Below are 14,149 nucleotides of genomic sequence, written 5' to 3' on the forward strand. Positions count from 1 at the left end.
CTATACAGAACATCTGCACCACTTCATACACCACCACAACCAATATGTCTGCCTCCACCACACCCACCCCGTACAGACACACACTGGGCCTGATTCAGCAAGGATCGCAACTGCAAATACGCTCGTAATTGGATGATTGTTACGCACTGCGCATGCGTATTCGTCGCAGTGTGTGTGTGCGAACGCTCCACTGCGATTGGGACTGCGATCGCAGTGGCTACGCAGACCCTCTGTAGAGTGATTGAGTGCGGTTTGTGGGTGGTGACTGGGGGGGGGGTCTGCGAAATGCAGGCGTCCCAGTGCATTTGGACGCCGTTACAGGGTCGTGCAGAAATTGACCACTGCGATGCCATATACACAGCCTGAGGTCTTATAGCATTCAATGAAGTTAGCAATTCTGAGTACGAGCTTGTGCAACTGTGCGTGAAGCTGCGATGGTACTCGATTGTACCAATGGTTTCACAGTCTTGCATTATGGATGTGTGCTAGGTAAGTTTATGTCCTTGTGTAGTGCTGCGGCGGGATAGCGATCACAATGGATTAGCATACTATTGCAGTTGAACTGCGTGCGTAATTGCATACGCAGTTGCGATCCGTGGTGAATCAGGCCCACATTATACATTTACCTTCCCTTTCCTCCCCTACACTCGCACTGCAGGTTGAGCGCTTGTACCTATTCTGTTTCTAAATTCTTACTTCCCGTGTTTGTGCTCCATACTATGATATATTTTATTGCAGTGGTTGTGTCCACTTTATATAATATATAGGCAAAATAATAATATAGGGCAGGTATGATTTTTTATTCAGTTTTTTTGTGACATTTAATCTCTCATAAAATTCTGTTCCAGGCTTGCAAATTAATCAGAAGATTGTGACTGCTTACCCTCAGGTGATACTGGTGCGGGTACCGACTCCAACAGTGCAGTCTGACAGCGATATAACGGTTTTGCGACATCTTGAAAAACTGGGCTGCCGCCTAGTGAATTGCCCACAAGCCATTTTAAACTGCATTAATAAGTTCTGGACGTTTCAGGAATTAGCGGGACACGGAATTCCTTTACCTGATACCTTTTCATACGGTAGGTTTAAAGAAATATTCGGAATTGTGTAACATACATCTCGCAATCTGTCCAGTTGCTACAGTGCAGTCGTCATTTTAAAGTGTACATGTTATTTACGCATTAAACACATGTGCAAACAAACAACAAATAACTAAACTTTGCTTACTGTGTGTTGCAACTGAATTGTTTCATCTGTATACACCATTTATATGTCTGCATGGGGATGGGTACGGGATGCCGGCACTTATGTCGGTAGGTATCCTAACCCTCCCCCTCTCCCTACCTTAACCCTCCCTCCCAGGTGCCTAAACCTAACCCCCCCCCCCACACTGCCTAAACTTAACCTTCCCCTTTAGTGCCTAACCCTAAGACTCCCACTAATGCCTAACCCTAACCTTTCCCCTAACCCCGCTACTTACCTTCAAAATGCTGGCGGTTAGGATGCTGGCGCTGGAATTCAGACAGGTGTCGGGATTCCGGTGCCGGCATTCTGAGCGCTGGAATCCACGTGGTCGGGATATTGGCCACATCCCGTCTGCATGTAGTTAGCCATATTCTGAGCAGCTAAAAAAGAGTAAGGAATATTAATAAGGGGCAATGGCAGACCAGCTGGTACCCCACTACTTTGTGCTAATGAAGAAAGACTCAAAGATATTTATTGGGCAAAACTTCTTTATTCTCGTAGTTACACTATCATAGAATAAGTAAGTTGTGGGCAAAGAATACCTCCCAATATTCTTCTATGCGGATATGGGACATCTTGGGAAAGAGGGCCTGGATTGTGACGTTTTAGAGGCGTAACCAAGTGTCCTGCTTGTCCTGTGCTTATCATCACACTGGGGGGTGAGTCCAGCACTTTGGCCGCTGCTGGTCTGCCCCAGCCTCTCCCAGCACGTAATGGGCATGCGCAGAATCCATTCATCCATAGCATAGCAGCGATAACAGAGTATTGTGTGTGTGGTTTTGTGTGTGTCCCAGCTGGACACGGCGGCCCATGGGTAGGACATTAGTAAAGTGTTTGAAAAGCAGAACTGTCACTCAGATATCGGGACATTTGGGAGGTATGGCGTTGTGACTATAAATTCTCCTATTCCGTGTAGCCGAGAGGGCATGTACGGTCTACCCACACATCCTCCTGTAGCCCAGGTCCTTGGCGCATAGTACCCTTTTGTTCGTATGTAGCATGCAACCTTTTGACAGCCCACCAGTTGCAGCTGGAGCCAGGCATGCAGCCATCCTCCCAGGGTGATTCTGTAAGTCACTGCTGGATTCCCCAATTACTATACATTGTGCACTGCTTTCTACTGCCATGCAACGTCCTTAAGAGTACCTGAGGACCAAAGCCCCCCCGTCCTCCAAAACCATATTGTACCCCCCATCCAGTGAACAGCGGTCAGGAGAGGCAAGTTAGCAGAGCCTTTCTTGTCATACTTAGGTATATTCCAAAGTTTTCACTATAAAAATTATAAGAAAAATTTCAAGAAAATATTATAAATCTATTCTTTTTATTATTAGAATCACTTTTATAGTCAAAACTGGAGTAAAAAGTGTATGGCTGGAAATTTAGCACTGCCTCCCATGTCTACCTTTTTCTGCACATCCCTGATCAAAACACACTGAATTTCCAGCACTATATACTGCTGCACCTTTGTATAATGCCAACATTAACCCTTGGGTTTATATATGTATCTGTAAATCTGACTCTGATATTAGCCAGTGCCTCCCCAGCCATTTACCTCACCACACGTCACTGCCGCCTTCCAAGCATTTTCTGCACTACTTTGCAGATGTACTTATGCCATTTGGTGCTGCAGCTGATGGCAGAAAACCTGCAGACAGTGGTGGTGTTTACCTTCTTCTAGTATTATTGGTGCTGGTCCAGACTCTGGTACTCTGCCCTATAATAATATTTCACTGGATTAGGGCCCTTGCCATGCAATACCTCATAATATGCAGCTGCTCTCCTGATAGCATTGCCACCAGCATTATCAGGGATTTACCTTGATGCATACCTCCCAACATTTGGGAGCGAGTACCCTTAACTCTGTGCATGTGCGCAGAAAAAGGAGATTTTTGTCCTTGCCTATTAAATCCTTTTATCTGAGTCCAAAAGCAATTGAGAAGAGAGTCGTAAAAGACCCAAAGAAAAAAAGCCCACCAGCCAGGGGCATCAGGGTGGGTGCCCAGTGTTCCCCATGGACTCAGAGAAAAGGATTTACCAGGTAAGGACAAAAATCCCCTTTTCTCTATGATCTATGGGGGACACTGGGAACCATGGGACTCCCCAAAGCAGTCAGTCAATCTAAGGGAGGGGACGCTCCTGTGCTGCACTCAGTGCTCTACACCTGGACCCAGCATCCGAAGGTATAAAAGCAATAGAACTTGATGAAAGTGTGGGCGGGAGACTATGTGGCCGCCCTGCAAAGCTGCTCAGCAGAGATGCCACAATGACGCAACTCTCGGGTAGATAATTGATGCAACCCGTATTTTGGGGATTGGCGAGACCTATTTCTGAGGCGCGGAGTCTAACGTGCCATCGGTGGTCACCAGGGACCCTCGTAAGAAGGTATGGACTTGGCTGCGTCTGACACAAAGGTCGTGGCCCTCAGAATTGGTCCCCTATACAGGTGCTGGTGAAGTTCTGGATGGAGCGGAGAAGACTTTCAGCATAGTCAACAGGCCGGGTCAGAACCAAACAGACAAGACGGTATCAGGGTGCAGACGTATGCAGGTCACGGAGGATAGCCAAGGTCAGAACCAGATTACAAAACGCACTGCCAGGGATCAGACGAAAATGGGTCAGGAACAAAGCCAAGGTAAGGAACAGATAGCAAGTATACACAGGAATGCTGGAGTAGGGTAATGGAGCCTATACTCTGGCACCTGTCTGTTGCCAGAGACTCCCTCTTATAGGGAGTTCAAATCTTGCGCCAAACGTGAATTCACATTTGTAGCAGTTGTCCCTTTAAATTTCCCTGCAGGTCGGCGCACGTGCTCCTAGGGGAGCCGCGGCCGCCTGCACTTGAAGCCTTCAGCAAGGGGGACCAGAAGCGGACGCCTCAGCAGCAGGCACTGGGAACATCCCGCCCACTGCCTGCCACCGACCGAGATTCCAGTGCTGCCGGACCCGGTAAGTAATAGCTGGTGTTCGGCACACTGTGACATGAACACCCGCTTTAGGGGTGGGCACCGACCCAGCAGTGCTCCTCAGGACCGTAGCCCCTCCATTCCACCAAGAACTGGACAGCTCCTCTAGAAACTCTGGAGTGAAAAATCTGTTTCACTTCATATTCCTCCTGGTGGTCTACTGGAATCTGGGAGCACATTTCATGGTAGGAACTTTCAATCGCAAGTGCTTGGTTGACAGCCAGATTTTATCACCAGGACTCAATACGGGACCCCTCCTCCTTTTCCTGTCCGCAAACTGTTTATACCTTGAAGAGGCTTTACATAAATTCCTCTTTACCTCCTTCCAAATCTTAAAAAAACAGTTCACCAGGGAGCAGATGTATGCAGGTCATGAAGGATAGCCAAGTTCAGAACCAGATTACCAATTACAGTGCCAGGGATCAGACAAAAACGGGTCAGGAACAAAGCCAAGGTCAGGAGCGGATAGCAAGTATACACAGCAACGCTTGAGTAAGGTAATGGAGCCTATACTCTGGGATCTGTCTGTTGCCAGAGTCTCCCTCTTGCGCTCCTAGGGGAGCCGCGGCCACCTGCACTTGCAGCCACCCAGCGAGGGGGACCAGGGGAGGACGCCTCAGCAGAGGGCACCGGGGACTCCCTGGCCGCTGCCCGCTGCCGACCGAGATTCCAGTGCTACCGGACCCGGTAAGTAACAGCTGGTGTCCGGCACACTGTGACATGTGTCACAGTGTGCCGGACACCAGCCACCCACAATGTCCCCGCCGACCTAGTGGAATGACCACACACCGGGGCTGGTAGGTCCGCCAAAAGGTAGGCATGGCGGATAGTGAAGCGAAACCAGTGGGCCAAGGAACACTTCTGGGTGAAGAGAGCATTCACCCGAGTGCATGTCCTGGTGGCTTAAGAAGTCTACTTCCCAATTGTGGACCCCTGGGATGTGAACCGCTGACAGAGCTAGAAGGAGCCGCTCAGCCCAATGAAGAATGCGGCTCACTTCTTTCATGCTCCCTCTGCTGTGGGTTACGCCTTGACGGTTTACATAGGTGACAGCTGTCACGTTGTCGGACTGAGCCTTGACAGGTTTATGCTGGAGAAAGAACTTGGCCTGATATAGAGCTATGTAAACTGACCAAAACTCCAAGATATTGATCGGAAGCAAAGCTTCCAGAGCTGACCATTGACCTTGAAAGGTGTGATAGCACATTACTGCCCCCCAACCTCGAAGACTTACATCAGTTGTGCGAAGGACCCAGTCTGTCTTGTCCAAGTGGGAGAGAAGGAGCCTTCACATCAAGGAGTGGTGCACTTCCCAAGAGAAGATAATCCGTTGAGATTGGAGATGAAGGTGGAAGCGGGTCCATTGGGAGAGATGCTCCAACTGAAGAAGTCAGGAGTGAAATTGGGTGTATTCCACTATGTCGAAGGTGGATACCAATGTGCCCAAGATTGCATGCAGGCATGGATGGACAGCCTGTGATGACAAAGAAAGGTCTGAACTTTGTCCTGTAATGCAATCAACTTGAATCTGGGGAGCAGAACCTTTGATTCCATCACAGCTCCCAAGTGAAGCATAACTTGAGATAGAGAGATTGTGTATTTTTTCCAGTTGATCATCTGTGAGACTGAAGGAGGGGTACCATTAGATGAAGATGGTCCTAAAGGACATCTAGGGACTGTGCCAGAATAAGGAGGTTGTCCAGCTAAGGAAGGATATGAACTCCTTTGCATCTGTTATGCGCTGCCATTACCGCCGTGACTTTTGTAAATACACAAGCAGCCAGATGTATGGGAATGTGCAAATAGGCATCTTGGATGTCCAAGGAAACCATGTAGTCCCCAGGTTCCATTGCCAGAATGATAGCCAAGAGATTCTATCCAGAACGTGGAACTTGGAGGTACTTGTCAAGCAATTTCAGATGAGGATTGGGCGGAAGGAGCCGGCCAGCTTCTGGACAAGAAACAGGTTGCTATAGAAACCTGTTCCTCTTTGAGGAGGAGGAACTGGAATCATGACATTGGAGGCCAGCAGAGACCGAATTGAGTTCCTCAAAGCCACTGCCTTTCTGGCAGTGGAAAACAACTGGCTTGGAGGGCGATCACGGAAGGTGAGAGTGTAACCCCGAAAAACGACACTCCTTACCCAAGCTTTTGAAGTAGTCAACTGCCAGATCTCTGCAAAGGGAATGAAGAGTCCTTTTCCCTGGTGATCCAGTGGGGTGCGAAGATGACCGGGACCCCACTGTTGGCACATGTGGGTTGCTTCCCTGACCGGTGGTGAGCAAGCACTAAGATGCGGCTTCCTGCATGCAGAGAGCTGCCTTACCTGTCCCCAGTGTACCGGCCACGGCTGGCTCCTGTCTGTGCTATTAGGAGCCGCCAAGGTCACTGACCATGTTGGCAGTGCTCTGGCCATTGGAACAGTGGAAGCAATTACACTGACCTGCTGCCTGCTCAATAGAAAATAAAATAAGAGAAAATAAAACTAACTAAGCAGAGGCTGCAGTTGCAGCCCCTAAAAGTGTACCCACATGCTCGTTGTCAGGGGTTTCATCCATGCTCGTTGCCAGGGGAATCTGCATCCAAAAATTTGCTGCGTCCTCTGCTGAATCAGGCCCAGTGTCTGATACAAGAAAAAGCTGAGACTGCAGCCATTTGAGTTGATGCGACATCTCTAGCCTTGCCCTTGTGTATGAATGCCTCAATAACTGCGTGTTTGTGCAGAGCAAGCTTTTCAGTCACTGCCTGTTAATATAGAGAAGAACTCCTTCATAAGAGTGACATAGTGGACATGATGAATATATTTGCATCTGGTATTGAGGAGGTTAAACACCCCTTTAGAGGTAGTAATATGCTCAATGTGCTCCTCATGAGGTGCATAAGGAGACATATACTGTAGATTGTAAGCAATAGAGCATTTTCCACTACCAAATTATATATTAAAATATGTGCTCGATAATATATAATTATTATTATGTGTACCCAGGGGCGTAACTAGAACTTTGTGGGCCCCATAGCAACATTTTTAAGGGCCCCCCAAACTCAGGTCTCAACCAGAGTGTATACATATATATAAATGTATATATGTATTGTGGTGAGAGGGGTTGTCTCTCACCTGAATTGCCCACATTCTGGTGGGATAAGCTCCCTCCAAGGGAGAGGAAAACAAGACCAGCACATTCTGCAGTTAAAATAGAAGTTTGGAATTTTGGGTTTTCTGGGCTGCACAGCTCAAAGTGGAGATATGGAACTCCTTGTTTTCCAGGTTGCCCAGAGCCAGCAGAAAGTCAGCAGCACAGGAAGGGGTTAAAACTCTCATACACCTGTTGCTCATTGCCCTGATGCTGATTAGCAGCCAGGTTCTAGGGACACAGGGCCTGATTCAGAGCCGCTCGCAAGCACATAGTGCTCGCAAGCGGATCGATGTTTGGCCCCTGTGCATGCGCCGTGTCCGACGTGCGCATGCGCGAGTCCCAGTGAGCGACTGAGGTTCAGTCGCTCCGGGGCTCGCTACAAGAGAGGGAGGCTGTCAATGTTGATTGACAGCTCGCCCCGTTTTGGAGGGGGGGGTGGCTGCACAAACGCAGGTGTTCCCTTAGTAGTGGACTTCCTGCTCTACCACAAAGTCTCCTCGCAAGCCCGATGGTCGCGATAATCGCGATCATCTAAAGTCCGCTCGCACAAGCTGTGGGTGGGCACCCACAGCTTAGCGAGCGGGCAGGAGAAAAATAAAATCCCCGCCCTGATTCAGAGCAAGCGCTCACAAAGAGCGAGTGGCTCTGAATCAGGCCCACAGTGTTGTAGTGCCAGGGTCCGAGTTCTATGCTGGGAGAGCATGGCCAACTGATTGCAGCTGAGACTGATGACTGATTAGCACAAGAAGTGCTGAGACTTTTATGTTTGTTTGTTTGTTTGTTTATTTTGTGTTATGTGCCTATATGTATCCAGGCCTAAACTCACGTATGCTAAGGTGCAGTGTTTACTGCTATTAAAAAGCCACTGCTTTACCAAAAATACCTGCCAGTCTGGAATCCTCATTTCAGCACCACGTGTTAACAGTATGTATGTATGTATGTATGTATGTATGTATATATATTAGGGGTGTGCACCGGCCACTTTTCGTGTTTTGTGTTTTGGTTTTGGATCTGGATCTTTCTTCGTGTTTTGGATCTGGATTGGTTTTGCCAAAACCACCCTTCCGTGTTTTGGGTTCTGGGTTTTGTGTTTTGGATCTGTATTTTTTTGAAAAAAAGCATAAAAACAGCTAAAATCACAGAATTTGTAGGTTTTTCTGCTCCTATGCTATTATTAACCTCAATAACCTTAATTTCCACTCATTTCCAGTCTATTCTGAACACCTCACACCTCACAATAGTGTTTTTATGTCCAAAAGGTTGCACCGAGGTAGCTGGATGACTATGCTAAGCGACACGAGTGGGCGGCACAAACACGTGACCCATCTAGGCGTGAAACTGCAGTGGCAGACAGGATGGCAGTTTGAAAAACTAGGCCCCAAACTGTACATAATGCAACGAAAAAAAAGAGGTGCAAGATGGAATTGTCCTTGGGCCCTCCCACCCACCCTTATGTTGTATAAACAGGACATGCACACTTTAACAAACCAATCATTTCAGCGCCAGGGTCTGCCACACAACTGTGGCTGAAATGATTGGGTTCGTTTGGGCCCCTACAAAACAAGCTGGCAATTAATGTGTCCCTGCACAAACTGGCTCTACGGAAGCAAGATGTCATCCTCATCCTCCTCGTCCACCGATTCCTCACCCTCTTCAGTGTGTACATCCTCATCCTCACAAAGTATTAACTCGTCCCCACTTGAATCCACCACCACAGGTCCCTCTGTACCTTCTGGAGGCTGGTCTCCCTGGAAGAGCTGATAATTCATTTTGATGAACATCATCTTCTCCACATTCTGTGGAAGCAAACTCCTACGCCTTTCGCTGACAAGGTTCCCGGCTGCACTAAACACTCTTTCGGAGTACACACTGGAGGGGGAGCAACTCAGGTAAAATAGAGCCAGTTTGTACAGGGGCCTCCAAATTGCCTCTTTTTCCTGCCAGTACAGGTATGGACTGTCTGACATGCCTACTTGGATGCTGTCACCGATGTAATCCTCCACCATTCTGTCAATGGTGACAGTATCATATGCAGTGACAGTAGACATGTCAGAAATTGTTGCCAGGTCCTTCAGTCCGGACCAGATGTCCAAACTTGGTCCTGCCTGCCCTGCATCACCGCCAGCGGGTTGCTTAGGATACCTAAGTTTTTTCCTGGCAGCCCCAGTTGTGGGAGAAAATGAAGAAGGAGCCGTTGACGTGTCACGTTCCGCTTCAGCTGACAGTGTGTTCACCAGCAGGTCTTTGCACCTCTGCAGGCTTGTGTCGGCCGGAAAGAGAGACACCACATAGGCTTTAAACCTAGGATCGAGCACGGTGGCCAAAATGTAGTGGTCTGATTTCAACAGATTGACCACCCTGGAATCCTGGCAAAGCGAATGAAGGGCTTCGTCCACAAGTCCCACATGCCGAGCGGAATCGCTCCGTCTTAGCTCCTCCTTCACTTTCTCCAGCTGCTTCTGCAAAAGCCTGATGAGGGGAATGACCTGACTCAAGCTGGCAGTGTCTGAACTGACTTCACGTGTGGCAAGTTCGAAGGGCTGGAGAACCTTGCACAACACGGAAATCATTCTCCACTGTGCTTGAGTCAGGTGCATACCCCCTCCTTTGCCTATGTCATAGGTGGATGTATAGGCTTGTATGGCCTTTTGCTGCTCCTACATCCTCTGAAGCATATAGAGGGTTGAGTTCCACCGCGTCACAACCTCTTGCTTCAGGTGATGGCGGGGCAGGTTCAAGAGTGTTTGCTGGCGCTCCAGTCTTCGGCACGCAGTCGCTGAATGGCGAAAGTGGCCAGAAATTTTTCGGGCCACCCAAAGCGTCTCCTGCACGCCCCTGTCGCTTTTCAGAAAATTCTGCACCACCAAGTTTATTGTGTGAGCAAAACATGGGACGTGCTGGAATTTGCCCAGATGTAATGCCCGCACAATATTGATGGCGTTGTCAGATATCACAAATCCCCAGGAGAGTCTAAGTGGGGTAAGCCACTGGGCGATGATTTCCCTCAGTTTCTCTAAGAGGTTGTCGGCGGTGTGCCTCTTACTGAAACCGGTGATACACAGCGTAGCCTACCTTGTAACGAGCTGGCGTTTCTGAGATGCTGCTACTGGTGACGCTGCTGCTGTTGCTGCGTAAGGTGATACATCTACCCAGTGGGCTGTCACAGTCATATAGTCCTTAGTCTGCCCTGTTCCACTTGTCCACATGTCCGTGGTTAAGTGGACATTGTGTACAACGGCATTTTTCAGGACACTGAGGACACTTTTTCTGACGTTTCTGTACAGTCTCGGTATCGCCTGCCTAGTGAAGTGGAATCTAGACGGGATTTGGAACCGGGGACACACTACCTCCATCAATTGTCTAAATCCCACTGCACTAATGGCGGATACCGGACGCACGTCTAACACCAACATAGCAGTCAAGGCCTCAGTTATACGTTTTGCTTCAGGATGACTGCTGTCGTACTTCATCCTCCTCGCTAAGGACTGTTGGAGCGTCAATTGTTTAGTAAAAGTAGTGGTGTTCCTACTTCCTCTCTGGGATGATGAACGACTCCCAGCAGCAGCAACAGCAGCAGCGGCAGCAGTAGGAGTAGCAATGCAGGATCCTCCGGAGGAATCCCGGATAGGAGAGTCAGTCATGCCAGTGACATGGCCTGCAGGACTACTTCCGATCCTGACTAAGGAGGAAATTGACGAGGAGGGAGTTGACGGTGTGGTTTGCAGGCGCTTGGATACAACAGGACAACGGGATTTAGGTGTCCCTGGACTGCTTACGGTCTTAGCCAAAGTTTCTGAACTTGACAGTAACTTTTTACGAACGCGCTGCAGGTGCCGTATAAGGGAGGATGTTCCTAGGTGGTTGACGTCCCCACCCCTACTTATTTCACCTTTACATATGGTACATATGGCAAGACAGTTGTTGTCCGGATTTGGATAGAAATATTGCCAGACCAAAGAGGTGGAATGTTTGGTCTTCTGCCCAGGCATGACCGTGATGGGCTTTTTCATCCCACGGACAACAACTGTCTCCCCCGGAGCCTGATTTAAACAAACCACATCACCATCAGAATCCTCCTCGCCAACTTCCTCCTCAGCGCCAGCTACACCAGTATCCTCATCCTGTTGTACTTCAACAGTGACATCTTCAATTTGCATATCAGCAAGTGGACTGTGGGTGCTCCTTTCAGCACTTGCAGGGGGCGTGTAAATGGTGGAAAGAGCCACCTCTTCCCGTCCAGTGCTGGGAAGGTCAGGCATCGCAACCACCACCACACTTGGACTCTCCTTGGGGATTTGTGATATCTTCTTAGAAAGCACAGTTCTTCGCTGTGCTTTTGCCAGCTTAACTCTTTTGATTTTTTTAGTGGGAGGAGGGCTTCCATCGTCATGTGAAGCTGAACCACTAGTCATGAACATACTAGGGATCGACCTTAGCCGTTCCTTGCCACTCCGTGTCGTAAATGGCATATTGGCAAGTTTACGTTTCTCTTCAGATGATTTAAATGTTTTTTTCAAGGTCATTTTCCTGAACTTTGTCATTTGGGATTGTATGTGCCCTCTACTATGACATTGGGCATCGGCCTTGGCAGACGACGTTGATGGCATGTTATCGTCTATGTCATGACTAGTGGCAGCAGCTTCAGCACTAGGAGGAAGTGGTTCTTGATCTTTCTCTATTTTATTTTTATCGGAGAAAGTTTGGTCCTCCATTTATGTTATATCGATTTGATATATACGTGCGGCTAAACACAGAAAATATTTTTTTATTTTTGCTGGAGAGTAGTGCACTTTGTGGGTTACACCAGCCTTTAAGAAATGAGCCAGCCGGCTCTTTACTTATGGGACACAGGCGCACGCTTGGCGCTGCTCCTTTGTTGATGCACGTGCGGCTACTGCGCACACAATTCACAAACACAGAAAATAATTTTTTTTTTGGTTTGGACTGGAGTGTACTTTCGGGGGTTACAGCACCCTTTACTTATGACACAGGCGCACACTTGGCACTACTTTGTTGATGCACGTGCGGCTACTGCGCACACAATTCACAAACACAGAAAATATTTTTTTTTTTGGTTTGGACTGGAGTGTACTTTGGGGGTTACAGCACCCTTTAACGGTCAAGCCAGCCGGCCCTTTACTTATGACACAGGCGCACGCTTGGCACTACTTTGTTGATGCACGTGCGGCTACTGCGCACACAATTCACAAACACAGAAAATATATTATTTTTTTAGCACTTGGGGGGAGCACCCCTGATGGACAGAGCACCCCCTGGACAACACTACAGCACCCCTTTAGGACTGGAACACTGCACAGGACTTTGGAGTGGACACAGCCCCTATGGAGAACTGACTGCACAACACAGTCCAGCCAGCCCCTATGGACTTTGAAGTAGTGGACACAGCCCCTATTAACAACAGCAGCACAGCACAACACAGCCAGCCCCTATGGACTTTGAAGTAGTGGACAACAGCAGCACTACACTACACTACACTACACAGCCCTAACTCCCACCCTCCCTCTTCACTGTCCACAGCCGAGTGAGAAAATGGCGCCGACGCGGGTACCTTATATAGGATCCAAAACCCGCGAGACTCGGAAGGCGGGATGATGACGTTTTGCCTCGATTTCAGATCCGAGTCAGGCGGGAAAAGTCGAGCCTGACTCGGATCGGGGGGGCTCCGGGGGGTTCGGATTTCAGAAATCCGAACCCGCTCACCCCTAATATATATATATATATATATATGTGCTGTGCTTCCCTCACCATGTAGCACCTCACTCCCCTCACCCTGTACCACCTCACTGACTCCCCTCAGTCACCATGTAGCACCTCACTGACTCCCCTCACCTCATAGCACCTCTCACTCCCCCTGTAGCACCTCACTGACTCCCCTCAGTCATCCTGTAGTACCTCTCACTCCCCGCTCTAACCATGTAGCACCTCACTCCCCCTGTAGCACCTCACTGTCTCCCCTCTGTCATCTAAGGAAGGGGTGTGTATTGCTCGGGACGGTATGGCCGGCACTGGGGAGGGCCCGAGTGTACTCAGTGTCAGCAGCGGGACTCGGGAGTGTGTCCGTCTGTGACTGTCTGAGTTCTGACCAGCAGCAGCGGGGAGACTATGGCCCTGATTCAGAGGCGCTTGCTATTTGCGAGCGCTCGCTCTGAATCAGGGCGGGACGTTTTTTTTTTCAACCGGCCTCCAGGTCGCTCGCTAAGCTGTGGGTGACCACTCACAGCTTTAGCGGGCGGCCTGACTATGGTCGCGATTATGGCGACCATCAGGCTTGTGACGAGATGGTAGGGACTTGTCCACTGCAAGCCCCAGTGAACTTCCTGCTCTAATAGACCAGGAAGTTCACTACTGACATCACTGGTGATGTCAGTAGGGCCACCCACAAACGGCAGGCGTTTCTTCAGGAATGCCTCCGTTTGTCCAGCCACCCCACCCCTGCACGCCTACAAAACGGGGCAAGCTGTCAATCACAATCGACAGCCACCCTGTCTTTTAGTGAGTCCCGCAGCGAGTGAAAATTCACTCACTACGGGGCTCGCGCGTGCGCACTGCCCGGCCATCGACCCGCTTGCAAGCGCTATGCGCTCGCGAGCGGATCTGATTCAGGCCCTATGTTAGGATTGGGACTCGGGCCGGAACTGGGGAGGGGTGGCGGTTTGTACTCACCAGCATCGGCAAAAGCGAGAGTGTGTCTGGTGTTTGATCTGTCCAACGCAGGCTTCTCCTGCACTGCTTCCGTACTCGCTAAATGATGACGTCATCATCTCGCGAGTCTTTGAGATCTGGCTC

The 14,149-nt window shown here is 49.3% G+C and overlaps 1 protein-coding gene across 1 annotated transcript in view; it reads left to right on the forward strand.

Moving 5' to 3' along the window:
- Positions 1-14,149, forward strand: part of RIMKLA (ribosomal modification protein rimK like family member A) — a 157,702-nt gene that overhangs the window by 111,558 nt on the left and 31,995 nt on the right. The window contains exon 2 of the mRNA XM_088453963.1: positions 849-1,079. Coding sequence (XP_088310089.1) covers positions 849-1,079 — 231 coding nt within the window. The remainder of the gene's footprint in view (positions 1-848; positions 1,080-14,149) is intronic.

This window comes from Taudactylus pleione, unplaced genomic scaffold, assembly GCF_031769625.1.
Source record: "Taudactylus pleione unplaced genomic scaffold, aTauple2 ptg000604l, whole genome shotgun sequence".
Lineage (NCBI taxonomy): Eukaryota > Metazoa > Chordata > Amphibia > Anura > Myobatrachidae > Taudactylus > Taudactylus pleione.